The sequence below is a fragment of the Osmerus eperlanus genome, chromosome 20 (genome assembly GCF_963692335.1).
Source record: "Osmerus eperlanus chromosome 20, fOsmEpe2.1, whole genome shotgun sequence".
Taxonomy (NCBI): Eukaryota; Metazoa; Chordata; class Actinopteri; order Osmeriformes; family Osmeridae; genus Osmerus; species Osmerus eperlanus.
Genome location: NC_085037.1, coordinates 10,767,996 through 10,793,136, shown reverse-complemented (window position 1 = coordinate 10,793,136; position 25,141 = coordinate 10,767,996). Strand labels below are relative to the sequence as shown.

The window sequence follows — 25,141 nt, the reverse complement described above, 5'->3', positions numbered from 1 at the left end:
TGGATCATTAAACCGGAAGTAACGATCTCCAACAGTTTGATCTTGTGAGTGTGTATGGCAAGCCTTTTTAACATTTAACAGCTAGACTGGATATGTGTTGCAGATATCTGTAATTCAGTTTTGCCTAGTCAAAAAGAACATTTCAGATATCCGCAATTACATTCTTCATATCCATAATTGTCATTTCAGATATCCACAAAGACATTCTTCCTAGGACAAATGACGTCACTTTTGACATTCATTTGTATGGGGTTTATCATTACAGATATCTACAATTCAGTTGCGGATATCCACTATGTGAATTACGGATATCCGCAACTGAATTGTAGATATCTGTAATTCCAGTTTGAGATATCTACAATTTGATTCTGACTAGTCATAACTCCAGTTCAAGATATCTTTAATTCACCTCAATTCAAGATATCTACATGTTCATTTTGAGATATCTTAAATTAAGTTTTGACTAGGCGAAATTACGTTGTAGATATCTGTAACTGGAATTATGACTAGTCAAAATGACGTTGTAGATATCTTTAACTGCAGTTAGGGATAGTCATAATTTAATTGTAGATATCTATTATCAAGTTATAGATATCTTGAAATTAATTTTGATTAGAGATATCTGAAATTTGAGATATCTGTAACTTTCATTCTGCCTAGTCAAAATGTAATTACAGATATCTTGAATTAGAGTTTTGACTAGGCGAAATGACGTTGCAGATATCTGTATGTGTATGCAAATCATTGTTAGGCCCGCATCCCACTTTAGGCGGAGCACCTGTTAACTTTTAATTAGGGTTAGGGTTAGGTGGTCATGCCATTTTCTGGTGGTTTTTTCGATTACAGCCAACGCCATGACTGCTCGTTTATCCATTCACTTTGATTATGGCGGGGAGGGGGAATTACGTATTTATGGATATCTAAAATAGAGCAACGTCATGCACAATAATTTGCACTAGTCATAATGACGTTTGAGATATCTTTAACTTTCATTCTGTCTAGTCAAAACTGAATTACAGATATCCGCAATTGTCATTTAAGATGTGTGACGAGTTGAATGTCGTTTCCAATGACGTCATTGCAGATATCTGTAATTCAGTTTTGCCTAGTCAAAACTGAATTACAGATATCTCTAACTGTAGTTTCGACTAGTCACAATTACGTTACAGATATCTTGAATGACAATTCCAACTATCCAAAATGTAATTACGACTAGTCAGAAAGACGTTGTTGATATCTACAATGTTAATTCCGGATAGTCAAACTTAGCTTTTAAATGTTAAAAAGGCTTGCCATAGAGTGTGCGTGCATGGACCATGGTTGTATGCAGGGCTCGCAACTCACTTTTCCTCACTGTCCACTCCAAAAGTGCAAAATTAACTGTCCCAAACTGAACTTAACTGTCCCAAAATGTAAATTCTTGTGTTTTTGCATTTTGACATTCTGACATGGGTCTCGGTTATTTGCAACACTAATTAAGCAATCCATACAGTCGTGGGGCTCAAATCAATGTCTGAATTTCAATGTGAATACATACACAATAGAATACACAATTTGTTTGCTTGTTTCATGGTGGGGCTAACATAATTATTGGTGTGGCTGTAGCCCAACCAAGCCATATTTTCGAGCCCAGCTTGTATGATTGTATGTTTCTGTGAGTGTAGCATATCCCACCACACACCCATGTTGTTTATAATTGCAGTTTTATGATCTTGCAATGTTTACTTCCTGAATCATCTTTATTTAGGAAAATAAAAAAGCATGAACACATGTATCTTCAAGACCAGTCTTATATTAAATTACCTTTATATATATATTCCATATAAAATGAAAGATACCTTTGGAAAAATAGGGAAGGTATAAGCAAAGGAGGAAGGAGAGATAGAGAGGAGGAAAAAAACAGATCAAAATGTAAAGGTGATGGTCTATTGGGGTATGACAGGACACAAACTCTCTTCAAGGAAGACTTTATAGTGCACACACAGAGGCCGCCAATAGGGGAAGACTTTTCAGTGCGCACACGCAAGCTGTCGATGGAGGAAGACTTTACAGTATACGCAAGCTGCCTTAGTGAGGACCCTTCAGTGTACAATCACCGATTCCCTATGAGGGAAGACTTTTATTAACACACACAGAGGCTGCCAATGGGGGAAGACCTTCAGGAGCACACACAAACCAGGGATCTCTCCCCAGTCGACATGGCGACCAGTGCTTCGTCTCCAAAGAGACAAGTGATGGACAAGCTGAGACAGACAGAAGCGGAGATAAAGAGGGCAGGGGAAGGAAAGGAGGGGAAAAGAACAGGGGTCCAGGTTCTCACAGGCTCCTTTTCTGTAATGTACAGGAAGTAAATAGTGTGTGTGTGTGTATGTGTGTGTGTGTGGAGAGGGGGGGGGGCGCTATTGACGAGGGATGTGTGTGAGTCCTCAGACGATTTTGTTCTCCAGCGCAGCAATCCTCTTGGACACGGTCTCCAGTGAAATCACAGTCAAGGAATCCACAGACAGAGGACAGAACCTTCAAGGACATTCACAACAATCTTAACCAATCACAAACACTCACACGTAGATCTCCCCTTCTCACCAATCACACATCCTGAAGCGCTCGACAGTTGAAGGATATGTTTTTTCGTTAGCAACTGCAGGGCATCTTCTACTTTTTTCTGGAACTTTACAAGGGAGTCACATTCACACGGGTCTTCCTCTGTGGAACAGAAGAACCGCCTCAGAATAAGGCATGGTACCGAAAAACCTTTGTGGTACATCTGGGAACACAATACGTGTGAGAGAGGTGTGTTTACGTAGAGGGGGTGTGTGAGGGAGTGTGTGTGAGAGTGTGTGTGTGGGACCTTGACAGATGTTGATCTGCAGCTTCTTGGCGATCTGGGTCATGGCTTTGAAGTCGGCGGTGTAGAAGTAGTGTTCCCCAGTGGGCTCTGAGGCGATCTCTCTCAGCTCATCCTCAACCGCATTACCAACTCCCACGGCATACATCTTGAAGCCTGAAACAAGCACCAAACAGGTGGTACATTCAGGGTTTTTTCCCCCTTGCTTGTTTATAACCTAGATTCAAAAACAGTCCGTTACTCAGGTACTAATTTGACCATCAGCTACTATTTTGACCTTCCGAGTTCTCACAGAGAGCTCCTAGAACATTTACACCCCCCAAATCCCACCTCCCTCCTTCAGCAAACACCCCTGGCCTCCTTCCATCTCCCCTTTTACCGTTTTCCTTGGCCTTGCGGGCGGCATCTCCGATATAGTCCTGGCTCCTGCCGTCGGTGAAGACGATGCCCACCTTGGTGACCCCGGGCCGTGCCCCCTGGGAGGGCATGAAGCTGCTGTCGGTCAGGTAGCGCAGGGCCTGCCCGGTCATGGTCCCACGCTCCATGTAGGCCATCTTCTTCACAGCATCCTTCAGGTCCTTCTTGTTGTTGTAGCGACCGAGGGGGAACTCCTGAAAACAAATAAACACGAGAAAAGGGTGCACGTATGAGGTTGTTTCTAAAACAAACAAACGCTCAAATGCAAACGTAGACAAACACACACTGACGCACCCACCTGTTTGACAGCGCTCGAGTACTGCACCAGCCCCACGTGGGCCTTGGCCTCCGACACGTCCAGTTTGTCAACGATCTGGTTGATAAACTTCTTCACCAGCTCAAAGTTCTCCGGCCGCACGCTCTTGGAGCCGTCGATGAGGAACACCACGTCTGTGGCAGCGTTGCTGCAGGCTGAGGAGGAGGGAGAGAGAGAGGACAGGTGGGGAGGAGGGAGGGAGAGAGGGAGGGAAGGAGGGGGGGAGGGAGTGGGGGAGGGAGGTGGGGAGGGAGGGAGGGAGGGGGAGAGAGGGAGGTGGGGAGGGAGGGAGGTGGGGAGGGAGGGAAGGGGGGAGGGAGGGAGAAGGAGGGAGGGAGGGCGGTGTTAGGAACAGACTCTCTCTCTCTCTCTCTCTCTCTCTCTCTCTCTCTCTCTCTCTCTCTCTCTCTCTCTCTCTCTCTCTCTCTCTCTCTCTCTCTCTCTCACACACACACACACACACAGACACACACACTCACCACTGCAGCTGCGCCCATCGGCCATTAGGGTGAAGCCATCTTTACAGGCGCACTTGAATGATCCAGGGCTGCTGATGCATACCTGCGCACAGTCATGATCTCCAGTGGCACACAGGTCCGACACTGTGGTTCGCATGCAGAGATACACACAAAAAGCAAAAACACGCACACACACACAAAAAGCAAAAACACACAGAAACACATCACACACACACACGCACACACAGTCGGGTGGTGAGGGGTTAAGGGATGAGAATAAAACTATGTCAGTTTGAAAACTGAGGAAAATGTAATATTTTAATGATCCACTGTGATTTATTGAGTTGATGATCTTCAAAATAATGTATTTTGATTTTATATTAACATATGGGCAGAGTGGACCATTAAACTTGACAGGGTGGGAAGTATTGAAGTAATCTGTACCAATCCAATTAGATTCCAAATTATGGTACAGGCTCGTCCAATAACGACCCAAACCTGTGCACGTGCAGCTCCATCCCTTTGGGAATCCCTGCAACATGATTGGCTGTAAGTAGGTGCCAGTCAAAGTGCTGGAGGCTCCACCTTTTAAGGAGCTTCACTGATTGGAAAATACTTTTGAATCAACCCTAAGGGAACACTAATCACAGGCGCTTCAGTTGCGCCCCAAACACAGAAAGGGACGCTGAAAAGCTAGGCTGCATTTCATTCCAAAAAGGTTTTCACTCCCTTTAGTTCTCCAAAAAGAACATGTTCGATGTGCATGACGTCATAAAACAGAACAGAAGGGCAGGGAACAATGTTTTGAAATGAAATGCAGCCCCTGAACCTTACCATGGGTGCAAGCCCACCAGGCCAGCTCCTTTGGTGAAGGAGCGGATCTTGGTGAAGTGGAGGATCTTGATAACTTACTCTGCTTTTGTGGCGGTTGTGTACTCCTCGTGCGTTGTGTATTATGGCACTAGTTTCTTAATTTTTTATTTTATGTAACAGACTTGGTCTTGCTCCATCAGAGCTACACTTGGCCGATGTTCGCCCCTTGCTGGGATCGAACCTTCCACCTCGGGCATCCCAAGCACGACCACTACCAGCTACGCCAACGAAAAGCTAGCTATTCATTGACGCGGGTGGCCTGTTACATACTTGAGGAGTGAGTTTAACCGAGCTTCACCGGCTAAACTTTCTCCTCCCTCTCCACTCCCTCCTCCCCCTCCCCCACGCCTCTCTTCATTCCTTCATGTCTTTCTTACCACAGAAAGCCTCCTGGAACTTCTTGGTGAGTTTCTCGATGACGCTGTAGCTCTCCACGTAGTCCACGTGGTCGTCCAGAGGCTCGCTGGCCATCTGCTTCAGCGTATTCATGTCCACGCGGCCCACGCCGATGGCGAACAGCTCGATGCCTGCCTCGCGGGCGCGCACCGCAACCTCGCGCACGTTATCCTGGGGGCGGCCGTCTGTCACGATGATGGCAACCTGGGGGGGGGTTGGGGGGTGGGGGAGGAGGGGTAGAGCAGGGAGGATGGCGGATATGCATGAAATAAGGGAGCCCAAGGTGTAAGAGTGTGTTGTGTGTGCATGTGTGTGTGTGCGTGTGTATGTGTGAGTGAGTGAGGGTCAGACCTTGCTGATGTCTGGGGATTTCACCCGCGCCCCTTCAGCCTCACTGAAGGCAACGTTCAAGGCAAACTGGATGGCCAGGCCGGTCATGGTTCCAGTGGAGAGGGGTTCGATCTTGGTCACAGCCTTCACCAGGCCTGCCTTGGTGCGGTGAGTCTTCAGAGATACCTGCAGCAACACAACAGGTGGCCTGGGTCACAGCTGTGGTCGGATGAACCTGCTGCCATATTAGTTTGAAACTGAATCCTGATGTTGGTTCAGTAACACGGTGGCCTGAACCTCAAACAAGAGTTGATGCACACACACACAACCTCACACACACAACCACACACACCTCGTTCTTGACACGGCTGGCGTAGTTGACCACTCCCACCCGGGTGGCATCGGGGCCCACATCAAGCCCCTCGATGACCTTGGCCAGGAACACTTTGACCTGCTCGAATTCTGACGGGCGCACACTGCGACTGCTGTCCACGATGAAGATCAGGTCGGTGGGACGGGTGTTGCACAGTCCAGCCGCTACACAGGCAGAGAGAACCATCAGGACCAATTATTAAATATAATTGGATATATATATATAAAGATCCAAGAATTACAATTGAGGTGATTGTTCCATCATCTGAATAGAATGTTTATTTTAGGATGAGTGGATGAAGGGAGCCCATTTCATGGCAATCAATCATGAAGTTATGTTTTTTATGGGCAAACTGTTGAAGGAAACAAACTTCACATTGTGCGTCTGTCTGGACTGAGTGTAGAGAGAGGAGAGGAGGGAGGGAAGGAGGTGAGCAGTGGGGGGGGGAGCTGGAGAGAAGGCGGAGGGGCTTGTAGGGATGGTGAGATGCAGAGGGAGATGTGGGAGGTTGTGGAAGAGAGAGGAGGAGGAGGAGGAGGGAAGAAAGTAGCAGATCACGGGGATGGAGGGAACGGGTGATGAGAGGAGGAATGGACAGCAGGTTTCAAAAAGGAATGAGGAATATACGCATGATCAAAAGATCGATCAACCAGTTTGTCCAGTTTGAGGTCACGAAGCACTTAAAGCTGTGTGTGTATCTGCCTACCAACAGTCCTCTAGTGTGTGTGTGTGTGTGTGTGTGTGAAAGAGAGAGTAAGAGAGAAAGAGAGAGAGGGTATGTGAGAGCATACAAAAGCATCAGTCACAAAAATTCATGTTTCCAGAATAAATATCCACCGAAACTACCATTCAATCCAATCATAACGTCAGCTAAAGAGATCCAGAATGATTGAAATATTGATTTGACATTTTAGGAGTTGTAGGATCCCTGAAACACATTATTAAACATCACTGATCTCCCTTCTCTCCCTTCACCTCTCTCCCTCCCTCAATCCATATCTCACCCCCCCTCCTCCATCCAACACTGAACATACACATACACTGTATATAACCCACACACACAGCATCTGCACACCCTATACCCAACCCACAGACCTGAAAACCATATTCACATGTATACCAAGAAACAAAAGGATAAAATGCATCGTCAAATTACAACTTCAAGTCTCATATCAATCCAGTCCACACAATGTCCATTAATCCCACATTATCTTTCCACAAAACAGTTCTTAACCACCTATGGACACCCAGTATCACCTAAAACGATGAAGATGAAAGAATCCTTCAAGTGAGGTTAGTCAGGTTAAATCCAGCTCTGGAGCCCGTTGAGGTGGATCCACACTGCTCCCTCACACAGCACCCCCACAAAGAGCCTGGAAGGTCAGCATGGACTACAGGAACCTGGTGGAGGTCTGAGCCTGCAGGTTTACGCTATCCGAGTTCGGTGTCAAACTCAGAGGCTAGTTGGCATTCCATTAATATAACTCAATTGTATTCACCCCAGGGGTTAAGACAGGGAAGAAGTCTCGGACAGTACGTCCACAGCATGATCTTCAAAAGCATCAGTCACACACTTTGGACCGAGAGTCAATCTTAGCAATCTTAACTGTATTGTGGCTTTAGAGGTTAAAGGTCAGATCTGAAGGTCAGGATCAGACCAGACCAGATCAGACCAGATCAGAGCAGATCTTACCCATGGCGGCAGCGGTGCGGACGTCCACGGTGGCGTGAGCTCCCATGAGGCCAAGCAGAAGCAGGAAAAACGGCGGTGAGCGCGTCATGACGACCGAGGGAAGAGGAGCGGAGTGGAGGAGCGGAGTGGAGGGTCGAGCGAGCAAGCGGACGACCAGACGCAGTCCCAGACAGGAGCCCAGGTGAGGGAGACTCTGGGTGAGGGAGACTCTGGGTGAGGGAGACTCTGGGTGTCAGGGCAGGAGGAGAAGAGGACCACGCAGGGACGGCCACAAAGTGAGACTCTCTCTCTTCCAACTGCAGGTTATCAATGCAACTGCTTCACACTTCCCCACAGAGAGCCCCCCTCTATACCCCCACTGTGTGTGCGTGGAGTGTGTGTGTGTGTGTGTCCAAGAGGGAAATACCTGCTTTGGGAGGACCTTAAATGGTGGGCATGGAAAAACAAACACACCTTGATGTAAGTAGGATGGACGGGTATATTTGAGTGTAAAAGGTGTATAAATGTTCTATATGTGTTTGAGTGGGCAAGTGAGTGTGTGTGTGTGTTTTTGGAGTCTGCATTCACTATATGCAATGTGTGTGACTGTGTGTGTATGTAAGTGTGTGTGGGTGTTTTTGGAGTCTGCATTCAGTATTTGCAATATGTGTGGCTATGTGTATGTGTGTGTATGTTCTGTATGTGTTTGAGTGGGCAAGTGAGTGTGTGTGTGGGGTATACACGTGTACCATGACATTGTGTGTGTGTGTGTGTGTGAAGTTGGGGGTACAGGACCTCATGGGGCTTAGCGCAGGGTGCGGGCCAGCACCACCCCAGGTTGGATTTGGCAAAAAGCTCAAATAAACACCAACATGAATTCCTCTTTTCTCCGGTGTTCGCTCGTATAGCAAACACACATTTATGGTCCGGAAGTGAAAGCGAGCCACCATACACAGCATACAGTGTTCCCACTACTCTGGCCATAGATGTGTGTGTGTGTGTGTGTGTGTGTGCGCACGCACAGATGTTTCACAGTGTGTTTATGGAATGCAACATCTAACGAACTTAGTCTGATTGACTGTGGGATCTCTGTCCGCTGTATCAGAGAGGATGAGAGAGAGAGGTTTGGCTTCTGGCGTGTGTGTGTGTCAAATTGTATGATTACCTGCATACAGTACAGGTTGTTCCATTTTCTCTGGCTCTCTCTACTGGGGCGTGTTACAACACTGTGCAATGTGTCCTTCCCTTCCTCTCTCTTCTCTTAGGAAAGCACCAAATTTCCACTGCAATGTTTATGTCCATTATACTTATTTGGTGGTTAAGCGTTGTATGGGTCGACTCCTGCGCCTGTCTGTCTCTTCTTCCCACCTTCCCACACTCAGTAACAGTCAGGCCAGATCTGGTCCCCACTAATCAAGACATTAAACAGAACACACACTCTCATCAAAATATTCTCCCCATCCTTCTCTAACATGGAACACAGAACAGAGACCCCTGTTCTCCTCCAGACATCCCACCCCACCTAACCCAACCCCACATTCCTTGGTGCCCCCCCCCCGCCCTCCCCTTGAGCACCCCCCCCACCCCACCTGAACAAGCCCTGATTGAGGGGGGGAGTGGAGGGGGAATGTGAGGTGAAGCAGTACAGTAACTGCCCAGACAGACTTCCTACTCAACACACAGCAAAGTCAACAGAGGGGATGTGTGTGTGTGTGTGTGTGCGTGTGTACGTGTTTTACAACAGGGCGACAGATGAAAGCAAGGCAATATTCCTGGATGCCATCTCTAGGAATGGTTTCCAACATTGGAAGAACACACACACACTCATAGAACTAGTTGTGCCCGACAATATTAGCAAGTCGGGGACTACAATACGTGCAGGTATCTTAGGTTCACAACTCTAACCCTGTCTACAATTCAGAACTTGTTTTGAAAGAACTTACTCTCCGATATCTAGCCCAGGCCCTTCCACTCATCTCCTCCTGACTTCCTCTTTCCCCCACCACCCTATTCTTTCTTTTCTCTCATCATTCCCTCCTCCCCCGTCTCTCCATTTATACATTTCTTTCATTTAAAGCCTCTACAAAAAATCTACGCAATGAAAACATAACAAGTCATACATAATGGTCTCACACAGGAGCCAGACTGTGTTTATGTAATGAAAAGATTTCTTCATCTACCTCTTTCTGAGTGTGTGTGTGTGTGTGTGTGTGAGAGAGAAAGAGGCGGGTTAGGAAAGACTGTAAGGATTTCGTGTTTGACCACATCCATAAATATTGAAACAAGTTCCCTTTTTGCATCTCAGAATACCAAGTAAATATTTAGATGGCGGGAACGAGGAGGACAGAGGCCATCCCACACACACACACGTCTGTACATACTGTATTCCATCACAAACATAAACCTATACGAAAACCTTCTCCATAACACATAATTTCTGCCTTTCTCTATGCTTTCACACACACACACACACACAAAGATGCCTATAGAGCTGAGACAAACTGAGGTTAAACGTGCTGTTGTGACGGATCCAGAGATGAACAGCGCTCCTGTGCAGCTCCTGTGCAGGTCCACGGGCCTCTCTCCTTCTGATATGAAGGAAAGTGTGTGCATACTCACATTAGTGCATTTTCTAATTTTGTATCCAAAATGAGGGTGTGTGTGTGGTGGTGTGTGTGTGTGTGTGTGTGTGTGTGTGTGTGTGTGTGTGTGTGTGTGTGTGTGTGTGTGTGTGGAGGTTCTACATCACCTCTCCTGCCAACAGCAACAGCTTGGTAGCAAGTGAGCAGGAAGAGAGGTTCATTAAAAAAAACTAAATACAGAAGTTACATAACCATGGTCTCTGTGTTAACACCAGATCTAAACACATTCCTCCCCTCCCCCAGCCCCCCCCCCCCCAGCCCCCCCGTCCTCCCTAGACCAAGCCCTCTCCCACCTCTATCAACACCCTCCTCATCTCGAGTTCACATTTCACCCTCCTCACCTCATACATATGTATTCCTTTCCCCCCTCCCCCCCCCCCTCCCCATCTAATCAACCAGCCCTCTCTTCAATGATTAAATCCTCCCTTTTAAAATTCCCTCAAGGTCAAATCAAACTCAAAGCAAACTGGACACCAAATATCTTTGATAAGAGGAGAAGAAGGGAGATGGATAAACTGAGATGTTGTTTGGATCGCTAGTTAACAGACACACAGACAAACACATCCTTTGAGGGAGGCAAGATACTGTAATGTTCAACATTGTGATCTCTTACACGGAGAATGGCACACTCTAGTGGCTAAACACGGTCATCAACCCTTAAATGGCTTAAGAGGAAATAAAACGGTCTTTTTCTGTAATCTAAACAATTAACCCTGTAATCTAAACCCTGTAATCTAAACAAAAACTTGAATACTACTTTTACTCTCCAATATGCAAAAACCAAAAACACACACACAAATAGAACACTAACAACCAAACACACATAAATTAGATTCCGGAACCTTTGGAACAACAGTGAAAAGATCTCAAAGATCTAAGAGGAGCATCAGCACGTTCTTACAACGACCAAAAAACACACGGTCAAAAGTGGATGGGGGAGAAGTCACACTGGAAATGGCTGTGGACCTCCCTGGGGCTGTCGTACTCCGCCTTCAGGCAGGGGGGCTCCAGGGGGGGTTCGGGGAGGGCGGGGCTCACGTGAGGAACCAGAGGCGGGCCCGCTTTGGGCAGGGCGCCGTCGGCTCTGGAGAACGGGGGCCGCGGGGCGGACATGGAGGCGGTGGTGTTGGCGGCGGGTCTCTGGGGGTGTGGGGGGCCGAGCCCCCCTCTGGGGTAGTTTGGGTGGGGCAGCAGATTGGGAACGGAGGCCGTGTAGGGGTAGGAGGAGGAGGAGGAGGAGGAGGCGGAGGCTGTCACGTGGTCTCTGGTTGAGTACTGAGGACACGAAGCTCGCTGGAACATGCCTGGCTGGCTGTATACCTCACCCCACGGGTAGGTCTGGTATGCTGCAATTCCCCCTAGAGACACACACACACACACACACAGAGAGACAGAGAGTAAAACCAGAGGCATGTCTTTCTAAGGATCTCGATCTGAGAGGGCTGTCTCTCGGCGACTCACCATGTGGTCCGGACTGCAGCACGATCTGGCTTCCACTCTGGGACTGGAAGTAGGCGGGGCCTCCGCCGCCATAGGTCACCACCCCGCCTCCTCCACCAGACCCAAAGGTGAGGTAGGAGGCGGGGTTGGACTCTGAGGGATTGGGAGGGAGGTAGGGGGAGGGGTTGAGGTAGGCCAGGCGAGGGAGAGAGGCCTGGGCCTGGCTGTGGGCCTGGCTGTGGGCCTGGCTGTGGGCCTGGCTGTGGGCCTGGCTGTGGGCCTGGCTGTGGTTCTGGCTGTGGTTCTGGCTGTGGTTCTGGCTGTGGTTCTGGCTGTGGTTCTGGGCCTGGTAGGAGGGCTGGAGCTGGTAGGATAACGAGCCGCTCTGATGGCCCAGGGACTCCCCATAGTCAAACAGAGAGCTGAGGATGAGAAAAACACGTCACCTTATGACAAAGTTAAACTCAAAGTCAAAGAGATTTCGGTGTCATGTACACAGTATGACACAGGTCATTCTGGGTGTAACACTACTGGTTATTCTAGAAAAAACGGTGTGTTGCATGCAGAGCCATTGTCAGTGCGACCGTCCTATCAGCTCACCAGAACTGTCATCGTTTGACATTAAGTCCCCTGTTTGGGGTTTCGCAAGCTAACCCAGTGATATTGTGATAGTAATCATCTTGTGTTACTGTGCCGTACTGACCCAGACTCTGTCTGTAGGCTGAGCCCCTGGGGTTCTCGAGCGGGGGGATCGGCATGGGGGAGGGAGGAGCTGCCCTCCAGCATGTCCAGGAAGAAGGACGAGGGGGTGGGGGCGGGGGCGTTGTGGAGAGGGGGCGCAGTGTTCAGGGGGTTGTAGTTGCCGACGAGAGGCAGGCTGGCCCGCCGTAGAGGGGGCGGGCTCACCATGGGAGGGGGGCAGGTCTCCACTGACGCTCCGTGCCCCCCCTGTGGCACAGACTGATGCCCCGCTGGACCTGCCCCTCTCCCTACACACACACACACACACACACACACACACAGAGGGAAATTAGCCAAAACGATAATCCACACAATCTTTTATCCAAGTTTTGCATGGTAATCATGCGTGTGTGTGTGTGTGTGTGTGTGTGTTTGTGTGGTACCTGTAGGACTCTGTAGGCTGGCTAGTAGGGCACTGTAGGAGGGCAAGCTTTTGGGGGGGCTGGGCAGGGGGGCTGCAGGGGGAGGAGGCGCAGGGGCGATGTTTCCGGAAAATGCTGCACCCCTACAAAGAGAAGCATCAAGAGAAGCACTAACCTGGGTCCAACCCCTGTAGGTCAGCCCCCCGGGGACACTGACCTGGTGAGAGGGTCCAGCGGGGCCAGAAGCGGGTAGTGGCCGGTGCGAGGGCTGCTGCGGTGCTTACGGCTCTGTTTGTGTTCTGGTTTGGCTGAGGAGGAACGCTCTACCTTCCTCCACTTAGCTCTCCGGTTCTGGAACCACACCTGGGAGAGAGAGAGAGGGGCACAGGGGGAGAGAGAGCAAGAAGCAGATAGAGAGGCAGAGAGAGAGAGGCAGAGAGAGAGGCAGAGAGAGAGAGGCAGAGAGAGAGAGAGAGAGGCAGAGAGAGAGAGAGAGAGAGAGAGAGAGAGAGAGAGAGAGAGAGAGAGAGAGAGAGAGAGAGAGAGAGAGAGAGAGAGAGAGAGGCAGAGATATTGACAAAGTGGAACAGACTTACAGCCACCTCCTCCTCAACCTGTCTGGGCGATTCTGTCAGTTCTACCTGATCTCTTGGCCTCAGTCCCCCAGGAGAGGAGAGCTTTACTAACCATTATCCTCTGAGGGGTGACACACACTGTGGCGGCAATCTCTTTCCTCTTCTCTGCGTCTGGATAGTGTTCCTCCTGAAACATACTCTCCAACTGCTCTAGCTGATCTACACACACACACACACACATCATTCAGAAGATCAACACAAATTCATGCAAACGTACACACACACACACACACACTGTCCTCACCCATGCTGTAGAGCGTGCGTGTTTTCTTCTTGGGCTGCGGGGCCAGGGCCGGGTCCGTAGGCTCGGCAACAGTTACCACCGGCAACATGGGGAAGGGCGGCTCCTGGCCCCGCCTCCTCCTCGCTCTGAAGTGAACGGCGTGGCGGGTGGCGTACACCTGAGTCACCTGAGCGGGCGACACCAGGTCTCTCAGGTCGACAGTTTCAAAGCGGGAACATTGAGATGAACGCACTAAAGGATACCCCCTGCCCCTCGTTTCCTCTGCGCTCACCTGCAGGTGCTGAGGGGGTGGAGGAGGGGGGAGGTCAGGGAGGAGGGAGCTGGGGGGGGGGCTGGTGCCAGATGGGCTGGGCTGGGGTGGTGGGGGATAGAGGAGCGGGCCAGGAGGGCAGTAGAGTCCTGGCTCACAGCTCAGGTAGCCAGAGTCTGATAGGTCACAGCTTGGTCCAATGACGGCGGAGGACTCGGCCAGGCCTTCAGGATTCACCGAGGTCAGTTCCAGCAGTATTCCGTCTTCGAACTTTCGTTCTCTTTCGCCGCCATCCCTGTCCACGCCGCCCCACGCCGCTTCCTTGACGTCAGCGCTCTCGCTGCCGATCCAGAAAGTCTTGGTCCTGCCGTCCATCTGTTCATCTCCCTTCTGGAAATCTAGCGTTTCCTCCTCCTCTCCTTTCTCAGTGACAGCGGACTCACGTGCGTCACCTCCCTCACTCCCCTCCTCCGCTCTCTCCTCCGCTCCATGTACGCCCCCTTCATCAATGATCACTCCATTTGTTTCTTCCTCCCCTTCCTTCTCCTCCTCCCCATGTTCTCCCTCTTCTTCCTCCACTTCCACTCCTGTCTCTGTCTCATCTCCCTCTCCCCTGGCGACGTCTCTCCTTCTTTCCTTCTCTCTTCCTCCCCTCTCCCTCTCAGTCCTTCCCTCTCTCACACCCTCTCTCTCCCTCTCTCCCCCTCTCTCTCCATCCTCCTCATCCTGTGTCTTGTTGTCTCCGTGGCCATTTTCCTCCACACCTTCCAACTCTTCACACAGTAGGCTAGGGCAGTCTGTACAAGGGCACAATGTGTACTAGGTGTCACACACTTATTCCCCAGCCACACACAGAGAGACTAAACTGCTTATCAAAGAATTTCAATTGTAGCATGTGAAGATTTTCGGTTCAATGTCTTGATGTAATATGTCTTAACAATAGACGTTTGTGTAAAGTTTTTTTTTTTTTTCTTGGCACCGCAACATTAGACGTATATGACTATATCGGCATTTTAAGCTTGACAACGTTTGTTCCTGAGGGGCTCGTGACTCCAGTCGTGTCATAATATTAGTTGTGTGAAGTCAACGTCACCTCACCTGTTAGCTAATTAACCTAGCTCAATTTGCTTTAAAAAATAACCAAACTTTGACCAGTTTGGGTCAACAGTTCTCTTGCTTTCAAAAGTTTCAATGACAATGCGAAAACATATTTTACAAACACTTCCAGGTTGACGTATGCATCAAACCAATTAGCTAGTATAATAAAGCAATTGTGTCTGTTGTCTCGAACAGTAAACCAATTATTCAATTTGCTCCGAAATAATACATAAATTTCCTCCTTACCGAAATCTCCGACTGTCTCACGGCTTTCATCCATCACGAATCACAAATTAAATTATATGTTCATAGTGGTAATAGACATTCCATTAAGTGTCCGTGTTATTAGAAAAAGAAAACGAATTATTCAGACTGAAGGCAAAGGTAGTCTGATTGATTGACAAAATTAGCTAGCTGTGAAGTTGATCATCACGTGAAGATGAAAGGTTGAGCAGGCCAATCAGAATTCCAATCCAGAAACATCTGGAGATTTGTAAAAACTAAATGTAGCCTAAAAGCTATTTCAAATTGTACGGTCGCACGTGAACTTTGAATTGATGTACATATACGTCTAGATAATATTATATTCTGTACATATACAAGAACATTTAGGTTGTGAAAGAATAAAAACAAATTCGTTTGATGTTTCTGACCCAGTCATACATTGACTGATGTAGTTACGAGTATTATCCACCAGACGGTGCGCTAATCAGTCGGAATTCTCTCCGACTACCTTGTTTAACCAGTTGTCACACCGCACTCAAATTAATCTCTGTATCAGTTTCATATTATTCACATCGCTAAACATAATATGTAACTGAACACTGCCATATGATATACATATATATGTATCATAACTTAATAACTTTCTCCTGAAACACAGACACATTAGAGCATTCATGAAGTATCTCTTTCCTTCAACAACAGGGTATTTTTGTATCAAATCTATTCTCCAATCTTTACAGTTTAACAGGGTTAGGCAGCAATGACAATATGACCCTCAGGCATCTTAGTACTGCTTGTTAACAATCCTTCCTTCGATTAAATGCACCGTTGTTTTAGTCAGTTCCTTGTTTGATTTTCCACCAGGTCTCGGTGTAGAATCCAAGTAGATGGGGGGAGGAATGAAAGCCAGCAGAACTGCCAAATCTTTAGGCCCTCTCCCCTTTATTTTTCAAAAGCCTTCTTCTTTTCTACGCCTCCCTGGCCTTCGATCCTGTTCTCTCTCTCTCTCTCTCTCTCTCTCTCTGTGTCTCTCTCTCTCTCTCTGTGTCTCTCTCTCTCTCTTCCTAATCCCCGTTCCCTTCCCCCTCTCTCTATCTCCTCAGAGTGCTCTGGGGTGGATGGACTGGACTGAGATTTGACCTCCAGGCAAATCTTATCTAACTTAATACTTAGTAAATTGAATTCATTAGTTGAATCTTAATGGAACAGGGGACTTTTTATTTGAGTTCCAGTTCAAGCTTTGATGGACTTTGGAACCATTTAATATTAAGTTGAATGTGTCCCCATGCTTACTCTGAAAGTGAAACTAAATATGTTGGAAAGTCCACTCAATAAAGTTTTGTTTATGGTAGCTTGTATACATTCAAAATAAAATGAGATCATAGATTTAAAAGTATATTATAGTATATTACCAGTGTATATGAGAAAGTGCCTTTTAGCAACATTTGTTTTAGCAGGATATGCACATTAGTTATCACACAGCCAATAAATTCACAGAGAAACAAAGTTTACCCAATCAGGTCTTTTATTTGGAACAGAGTGGCAGATTAGTGACAGGGCTGTGGCATGGAGGGTCCGCCTCCTCTCGCTCACTAAGCCAATGACAGAAACTCAGCCTTAAAAAATGCAAATGTATAAAAACAGGATGGGTAACAGCAAACACAGAGTAGTGCAGCCTCTGTAGGCTTCACACACACACACACACACACACTCACTCACTCACAAACGCACACGCCCTCCGACACACACACTCACACGCGTGCACACATACACACCTCTCTTATTTGGCTATGCAGGCTTAAAATGGGTACAAACACAATTTGAAGGTAACTTTAGAAAAGACAGTACGTTGTTGAGATCATTCCTGCCTGTGAGGAAGGAATCTCGTGTCAGTTGGTCTGTCCTGCTACAGACCACAAACAGACGAGACGGTGAGAGACACAGTCAGTGTGTGACATCTGCTGCGATGGACAGACGGTCCGACATTCAGCGGTGAACAGACTCAACACACAAGCGTGCACACACTAACACACCTGCACAGACTCGTGAGTGGGAACAAGAGTCTGGTGTGAAATCGGTGTGGCGTCTATTGCCTAAACAGAGAGGACACACCAGGGGAAGTACACAAAAGTGGGTAGAGAGGGCTGGTGAGGTGCACACACACACTGTCACACACACACTGTCACACACACACACACACAGGAGCTGGGTGTCAGGTGAACTCCACACTCTGGTGAGGGGGACAGGTATGACTACCTGACAATGGAAGAGCATCTGAACTGCTGGAGCAGGTAAATGAATACCTACACACAATACATTCCACCTTGTACACACCCCTCAGTTACACACACACACACACACACACACACACCAAGACTAGTATAGTTTAACTCCCATGCAGTTGTTCTACAGTACTGAGTATAGTAAGCTACTAGTCCAGTCACACTGGTGTGGTTATTGTTACAATCTTAGATAGAAGCACAACCCCCTCCTAACCCCTCCCCTCCCCCCTCAGAGCCAGAGAGGCCCCCTGTGATGAATGAAGCGGCCCCCCCCCTTCTCACTGATCTCGGCTCATCAGAATAGCTACAGATTAGCTGGTCCCAGATCTGTGCTGGAAGGTAAGATCTTCTCGGAGCCTCACTTCCTGTATTAACCCCTCCCTCAGTCCCAATGGCCCTCTCCCTTTAAACAGACAGCCAATGGTGAAACACAAAGAAAGTGAGCATGCAAGGGGATTAGATGTATGGATACATAGTTGTGCTTATACACAATAGACCAAACGCTAACCAACCAGCAACTGATTGAAAACTAATCAATAACATACTGAAACCACCTAGACTCACTCATATCACTCGCGACGATGATGATGATAAAGATTGTTCTGATATTTAGAGCGAGTGTTTGAAAGTTAATGTACATCAGATGATATGACTATACTTGTGTTTGTGTGCCAGTGCCTGTGTGGGTGTGTGTGTGTGTGTGTGTGTGTAAGTGTGTGTGTGTGTGTGTAAGTGTGTGTGTGTGTGTGCACGTGTATGGAAGTGTTTGCGTGCGTGCGATGTGTGTGTGGACGAGAGCACAGCTCATTTAGGTAATGAATGTGATTCGATAGAAGCTCTTCATGATCATGCAAATGGTTAGAGTGATGAAAGAAAGATATGCTCATATTTACATATAAACCTTTAAAACTGCTAAATACACATCCTCCCATTGACGTATTATTATTATCATTATTATTTTTTACCATCCAGCCTGGAACATTGATATATTATTGATTATTATTACTATCCATAACTAGTCATCTTTGTACAGCTTAGAGGAGTAGATTCACTGCTAACTGTGTGTTAGCACCAGCATCCTTTGCTTGCTACGCGAATGTTTCCAAAACATTCTCCTGAGACTGGGAGAATGTTAACTGAGGGTTGAGATCCCTGTTCTGATTGGCCAAGCACAGAGAGAGGGGTCAGAGCCATTAGCAGACATGTGTGTGGGTATGTGTGTTTGTGTGTGCGTGCGGGCGGGTGAGTGTGTGTGTGTGTGTGTGGGGGGGGGGGTATGTGTGTGTGTGTGAGCACCAGAAGGATGGAAGGCACAAAGAGACCTTTCCTTTCACCTTTGACCCCTGTCTCTGTCTCTGTGTGGCCAATCAGATACTTGATGTGTTTGGGTTAAGGGCGGGTTATACGCCTCTTCTCTTCTTCTTCCTTTGTCTCCCTCTCTTTCTCCCCATCTCACCCCTCCTCTCTCTTTCTCCCCATCTCACCCCTCCTCTCTCTTTCTCCCCATCTCACCCCTCCTCTCTCTGTCTCTCCATAGTCCTCTCACCCCGACCCTCTGTCTGTCTATCTCATTCGCTCTGTGGAATAGAAGAGGAACTTTGTGCTGGAACACAGGTTAAGAGCTTGTGTTTTTACGAAATCATTTTCATAACATCAGAACGATAATTTGTATAATATTAATAACAACATTTACTGAAAAAAAACTGTTTTGTGTATGTGTTTATGGTTATTTTTTCTGCTGATATATTTTTATCTTTTTTTATCTTTTTTTTTGTTGAAAAGAAAGTTCAGAGTCCACAGAGAGATAGGCACTCTCAAGAGGGACTGGTAAGGAGGAGAGGAGAGAGGGACGGGGAGGGTGGAGGTGAGGAAGGGAAGGAGGGAGGGAGGAAGAGAAGAGGGGTTGAGTGGCGAGCCAAGCTCTATTTCTCTCTCCCCATTTCCCGTTTCTCTCCCTCTCTCTCACACTCTCTCACTTCTTCTCTCTCACTCTCTCTCTCTCTGTGTCTCTCTGCTCAGGTTATGCGTAGAACTCCTCCTGCTTGTCTGGTTTCTGGTAGGTAACGGTGGCCTGTTTGGGCTCTTCTAACGTGTAGCTTCCTTCGTCCTTCTTCTTCATCCTGTAGACCAGCAGCATCACCAGGAAGGCAGCGAACAGAGCTCCAACTACACCTCCCACAATCACCGCTGAGAGGGAGAGAGGAAGAGAGAGAAATAGGTCAAAACTTGAGGGAAATAGTGTTGAATAGGCTCATAGACACAGGTTATCAGGCAAACACAAAACAGGACGAGACAAAAATGCTATTAGCAACCACCTCACAGTTGTCTTGCATTGTTTTGTTTTTAAACACTGCAATCTACTATCAATTCTAAACACGCATGACCTAAAAGCACTTCTAAACACTTCAACACAAAGCAAAGGCCTGTAGAAGCTAGAGACAGCTTAATCTAGGCTAGGCTCACAATATCAAAATGTACGAGCGGTGTGTTACTAGTTTATGTTAATTCATGTTAATAACTGTGCCTCAAAAAAGGTAAATATACCATTAAATCTTTCTAAGGAAAATTGCAAACATCCTGAACAGTTTGTTATCTTCCTTAACAAATACAATAACATTGGAATGTTCTTTCTTACAACATCAATATATAAGTGCCTTTCCTACCAGACCTGGATCAAAATAGAATCTGTTTATCTTTCAAATCCTTTGTGTGCTTGGTCTGCTTGCAAAGCAGACGGGGCGCGTACCAGTTTGCACTTTTGAGACGACTTTGCTATTTGACCCAGGTGTGATTCTGACACACTGTGGTAATGTGCCACAACCAGCCATAGATACAAGCCGTGTTGTGTTTTTTTTTTTATCCCTGTGTGACTACCACAGGTACACGCTAAAGCCTGCTGGTTCCTGCTCTTTACCGATGACCAGGAAGTCAGCGAAAACCACAGCCAGCAGCCCACCAATCAGAATAGCTGGAGAGAAGACAGAGAGCCAATCAGATCAGATAAAACTGAAACGGATAGAAAGAGAATGAGACAAAGAGAGGGTGGAAGGTAGAGAGAGAGAGAGCGACAGGGAGAGAGAGAGGAGAGGGAGGTAGGTAGGGAGAGAGAGGGAGGGAGGGAGAAAGACAGGGGAGAGATAGAGAGGTAGTGAGACTATCCGAGACTAACACAGCTTGTTCTCAGACGGGCACTGATTCACTGATCTTCCCATCTTTACTTCTGAAACACCCTCAGATTTGATCATGTTCAACTGTTAGACCAGTGGATCCTTGGTGCCTCACCCAGGGTGAGAACAAGAGGAGACTACTTCTGTTGGCAGGAGGCTGGAGGGTGGAGGCAGGAGGGTGGAGGGTGAGGCAGGAGGGTGCTACGATACTCAGGTGTATTGAGGTCAGGTGTGCTTAGGTGAGCTACGTTACAGTAAGTAACCTATAGTTGGTACTATCCAGGCGATATCCAGGCAAACACAGACAGACAAGGAGATGGACAGACAGACAGACAGACAGACAGATGGACAATGGTGGCCAGTAGATAGACCACCAGAAAAAAAATGTCACGCAAACTGTGCACCCTCCCGTGTCCGAGTGATTGACAAGCAGTCCTACCTATCAGAACCTCCTTCCTCTCCAGGATGTTCTTCTGGGGTAGCTGGGCGGCGGAGCTTCCTGTGTCCACCGTGTTGCCCACCAGGTCAGGCCCCGCCCCCACGTCCAGGCTCCGGTCTCGCCCCAGCTCGTTGTTGTTCTGCCTCCTGTCTTCTTCACGGATCTCGAAATCTCCGCTGGGTCCCACGACCCCCACCTCATTATTACCCTCCTCCGGGCGCGCCTAGGGAGGGGGTGGGGGGTGGGAGGGAAACATGGAGATGAAGAGAGGGGGGGAGGGAAGATGGGGGGAGTTAAGGAGGGTTGAAAAGAGAGGGAAAAGGAGAGATGTTAAAAGTGTAACTTCATTGGTTGCCTTATGTCTGTCTTGATATTCATCCAAACCTCAATAAAATCACTTTTCCTAGTTCCTGTTCCAGACAACATTTACACAATGAGAGTCTGTGTCTTGAAAATGTCAAGATTTAAATAAACTCCAAAACAGCACTGTGTAATTAACCTTGGAGCTAACCACAGAAATAGTCAATACAAGGCTATAAAATGTGGGTACGCATTTGCAGAATCATTCTGTCAGATCACAGAAACTAGCTCTACTCTAAGTAGTAGCCATTAACTATATAAGGGCTTGTTCCATGCAGCCATCCAGATCTGAGATGCAGTGATAAACCTTCAACATAGAAGCAGCCCGTACGGCAGCAGTCTGACGACCGCTGGCAAACAGTCAACCACACAAAACACAACCACGCAACGAACGACCACCTCGACCACCTAACTCTGTTGGTGGTGATGTTGACCTGTGCTGGTGTCTGTTGCTAACCAAGCCCACCTGTGTTGTGGAGGGCGGTGGGGGGGGTGTCGTCCGTTCCGTGGGAGTCGCCCGAGAGGGCGTGGTCACCGGGGCCCTCGGCCTGTAGGGCGCGTTGGTTTTGACTGCTGTGGAGGGCTCGGCGGTGGTGGGCAGGGGTGGAGTTGTCGTAGGTTCGGGTGTGGCCTCTGTTGTGGTGGGCATGTCTTCTTCTGTGGTGGTGTCCAGAGGTATGTCGGGATAGGATGTGCTGGGCTCTGGCGAGATGTAGACATCCTCATCTTCTTCTGTGGTGACCAGGTCCTCCAGCCCACTAGACGGCATGGCGGACTCCGCGGTGGGAACGGTAGAGCCGGTGGTCGCCACGGGAACGGCATCGGGCGACTTCGGGGAGACGGTGCTCTGCGCTGCCCTCACTCGTTCCCTCTCCCTCTCCCTCTCTCTCTCCCTCTCTCTTTCACGTTCTCTCTCCCTCTCGCGCTCCCTCTCCTTTTCTCTCTCCCTCTCTCGCTCCAGCTCTCGGACTCTCTCTCTCTCCCTCTCCCTCTCCTTCTCCCTTTCTTGCTCCCTATCCCGCTCCCAATCCGCCCCGCTCTCTCCCTCGGCCTCGGTGGGCAGTGGGGTCGTGGGGTCGGAGTTGGGGCTGGGCTCGGCGGCGGGGGGCGCTGAGGGGGCGGGGCCAGTGGCCTGTGTCGTGGATAGCGGGACGGGCTCCTCTGTGGTGAAAACCACTCCTGCAGCCGTAGGTCTCGGCTTCAGATCTGGAACTGGAGAGAAAGGAGGAGGGAGAAAGAAAGAAAGAGAGGTGGGGAGAGAAGGGGGGGGAGAGAGAGATGCTGTTGAGTGACTTTTCCCCTCATGAATTCAATGACCAAGTTCTTGCCTCTCTTGTGTCAGTGAGGCTTCTTGGGTTGCAGATCAAACAGAGCTGATGCAGACTGATATATACGCAGAACAACACTGTCTTTGTTACACCAGACAGTGTTCCCAGGACCAGGTCAAACTCCTCGCATTCCAAAGGCCAATGTCACTGTTTGACCAAAGCCATTAGCTTTGCTGTTTTCTCAACACCAGTGTTGTGCCACTCCTTGCGCTAAACAGTAATTTAGCAGGGCACTGGCGCAGTGTTTGAACTGATATAAGAGCCAGACTGAGTCATCCTGGGAGGCCTGCTGAAGCTACAACAACAGACCTCTAATAAAGATGATGGGGCACCTGTGATTCGAGTTAAGATCATTCTTACATGAATAGACCTAAAGACAGACTGGCAAACACACACACATCAGTTTGTGTGTGATCATCTGATCTACAGCCAGTAATCAGATTTCAGCAAATAAAATCACTTAATCTGGTGGAATCTGGGTGTTGGTTCTGCGGGTGTGTGTTCGAGTGTGTGCATGACTATATGTGTCTGTCTCTATAATTCTATTTGTGTAGGAAGCCTATTTCTGTAGGAAATCTGGTCTGTGCATGTGAATGACCTACTACAGTCTATTTGAGCGATCTGTACGTTTGCGTTGGTGTGCCTGGTGCCTGTGTTTAGCCTGACTACCGATCGGGGGGGAGGGAACCACAGCAGCAGACTTAAACACAGCAGCTGTCACCTCTTTACATCCAAAGGGTTCAGAGAGTATACACACACACACACACACAGACTCATACGCACTCACACTTCCCACACACACACACACAAACACACACTTCCCACACACACACACACAAACACACACTTCCCACACACACACACTTCCCCCACACACACACACAAACACACACTTCCCACACACACACACACACACACAAACACACACTTCCCACACACACACACACACAAACACACACTTCCCACACACACACACACAAACACACACACAAACACACACTTCCCACACACACACACACAAACACACACTTCCCACACACACACACACACAAACACACACTTCCCACACACACATACACAAACACACACTTCCCACACACACACACACAAACACACACTTCCCACACACACAAACACACACTTCCCACACACAAACACACACTTCCCACACACACATACTCACAGCCAGAGCCAGAGCCTGAGAAGAGGTCTTCGTCATCGTAGAACTCATTCCCAGAGGAACCTTCCTGATCCGGAGAGGGGGACCACGAGGTCTGCCCCTGGGAGAGAGAGAGAGAGATAGGGAGGAGGGAGAGATAGATAGGGAGGGAGGGAGGGGGGAGATGAAGAGAATAGGAGAGAGAGAGGAAAGGGATGGGGGAGGAGAGAGATATGGAGAAAGACAATAGGAGAGAGAGAGAGAGTGGGTCGAAAAAGAGGTGGACAAAGTGAATAGGACAGAGAGAGGGAGGGAGAGATGGAGAAAGAATAGGAGGGAGAGAGGGAGAATTTTTTTTTTAGCATGCTTCTACATTGGTTTATGTCATTGTGACCACTTTGCTTGATTATACATGCAAAGATTACACACACACACGCACGTCTTTCACTTAAAGCAAGCAGAGAGGTACCATTAGTGGACTCTGCATCTGTCTGCCTCACGCAACATGGAGGGATCGTCCTAGAGCACAGCATCTAAAGCCCAAAGTTTGGCAGGAGATAGTTGTGCTACTTCTGTAGTGGCTATTCTGACAATCTGTCTGTGGCATAATCAAAGACAGATCCAACTGATAACCATCTGTACATGGATAGCTACTTTTCTCAAACCATTTATATGGAAATTCATGGAACAATGAGAATACTGTATGTGGTGTGCATGTATCGTTTCCATGTACAGAAAATTACATGTGTTGAAAGATCTGTGTGTGTGTGTGTGTGTGTATTGGTAACTCCTTAGTCAGGGTTCTATAGGTTACACAGGGTAAGTGACCTCAACAAAGTTCTCTTTAGAGTTAATCTCTCAGTTTCACTTTATTCTCTCCTAATTCAGTAAACCATTCACTCAACATGACCACTCTGTGGTGTGGGGTCAACTCACATTTAGTGATCTGTTACCAACCTGAATCCCACCCTCAGAAAAACATGTTCTAGACTTTTCTAGCAATCATCATTATAAACACATCATACACAAACAAACAAAGGATTCAACAGTTTAATTAATTCCTTCAGAATAAGAACATCAAAGAATGTC

At 48.0% G+C, this 25,141-nt stretch overlaps 3 protein-coding genes across 5 annotated transcripts in view; all 3 read right to left on the bottom strand.

The window, feature by feature from the left end:
• Nucleotides 1-1,720: 1,720 nt before the first annotated feature.
• On the bottom strand, nucleotides 1,721-8,034 carry matn1 (matrilin 1). Of its 2 annotated transcripts, XM_062445841.1 has the most exons (10): nucleotides 7,702-8,028; nucleotides 5,988-6,172; nucleotides 5,657-5,821; nucleotides 5,287-5,509; nucleotides 4,058-4,180; nucleotides 3,561-3,733; nucleotides 3,225-3,456; nucleotides 2,849-3,001; nucleotides 2,625-2,703; nucleotides 1,721-2,478 (listed from the first exon to the last, which is right to left on the bottom strand). In XM_062445841.1, exons 1-10 carry the CDS (start codon nucleotides 7,787-7,789, stop codon nucleotides 2,427-2,429), a joined length of 1,473 nt encoding a protein of 490 aa, XP_062301825.1. In that variant the 5' UTR covers nucleotides 7,790-8,028; the 3' UTR covers nucleotides 1,721-2,426. The 2 variants fall into 2 exon arrangements, with proteins under 2 accessions (XP_062301825.1, XP_062301826.1); XM_062445842.1 differs by lacking the exon at nucleotides 4,058-4,180 and having other exon boundaries at nucleotides 7,702-8,034.
• Nucleotides 8,035-10,831: 2,797 nt separating this feature from the next.
• On the bottom strand, nucleotides 10,832-15,721 carry LOC134007044 (histone-lysine N-methyltransferase 2B-like). 2 transcript variants are annotated; one of them, XM_062446198.1, is made up of 9 exons: nucleotides 15,339-15,718; nucleotides 14,016-14,791; nucleotides 13,745-13,910; nucleotides 13,553-13,659; nucleotides 13,083-13,228; nucleotides 12,887-13,008; nucleotides 12,466-12,751; nucleotides 11,784-12,184; nucleotides 10,834-11,680 (listed from the first exon to the last, which is right to left on the bottom strand). In XM_062446198.1, the coding sequence occupies exons 1-9, from the start codon at nucleotides 15,370-15,372 to the stop codon at nucleotides 11,244-11,246; spliced, it is 2,475 nt and encodes an 824-aa protein (XP_062302182.1). In that variant the 5' UTR covers nucleotides 15,373-15,718; the 3' UTR covers nucleotides 10,834-11,243. The 2 variants fall into 2 exon arrangements, with proteins under 2 accessions (XP_062302181.1, XP_062302182.1); XM_062446197.1 differs by having other exon boundaries at nucleotides 10,832-11,680; nucleotides 13,745-14,791; nucleotides 15,339-15,721.
• A 1,098-nt stretch (nucleotides 15,722-16,819) lies between these two features.
• sdc3 (syndecan 3) overlaps nucleotides 16,820-25,141 on the bottom strand; it is a 16,429-nt gene continuing 8,107 nt past the window's right edge. Inside the window, exons 2-5 of the mRNA XM_062486640.1 lie at nucleotides 24,077-24,173; nucleotides 22,032-22,777; nucleotides 21,206-21,428; nucleotides 16,820-19,786 (exon numbers count right to left, since the gene is read on the bottom strand). Coding sequence (XP_062342624.1) covers nucleotides 19,620-19,786; nucleotides 21,206-21,428; nucleotides 22,032-22,777; nucleotides 24,077-24,173 — 1,233 coding nt within the window. The 3' untranslated portion in view covers nucleotides 16,820-19,619. The remainder of the gene's footprint in view (nucleotides 19,787-21,205; nucleotides 21,429-22,031; nucleotides 22,778-24,076; nucleotides 24,174-25,141) is intronic.

Excerpts from the sequence above, each read along its gene's own strand:
- LOC134007044 (XM_062446197.1), bottom strand. The coding sequence starts at position 15,372 with ATGGATGAAAGCCGTGAGACAGTCGGAGATTTCG. Across the intron at positions 14,792-15,338 it reads TGAGACAGTCGGAGATTTCG|ACTGCCCTAGCCTACTGTGT; the intron begins GTAAGGAGGAAA and ends GCCCTTGTACAG. Across the intron at positions 13,660-13,744 it reads ACGCACGCTCTACAGCATGG|ATCAGCTAGAGCAGTTGGAG; the intron begins GTGAGGACAGTG and ends GTGTGTGTGTAG.
- matn1 (XM_062445841.1), bottom strand. The coding sequence starts at position 7,789 with ATGACGCGCTCACCGCCGTTTTTCCTGCTTCTGCTTGGCCTCATGGGA. Across the intron at positions 5,510-5,656 it reads AATCCCCAGACATCAGCAAG|GTTGCCATCATCGTGACAGA; the intron begins GTCTGACCCTCA and ends ACCCCCCCCCAG. Across the intron at positions 3,457-3,560 it reads ACTCGAGCGCTGTCAAACAG|GAGTTCCCCCTCGGTCGCTA; the intron begins GTGGGTGCGTCA and ends ATTTGTTTTCAG.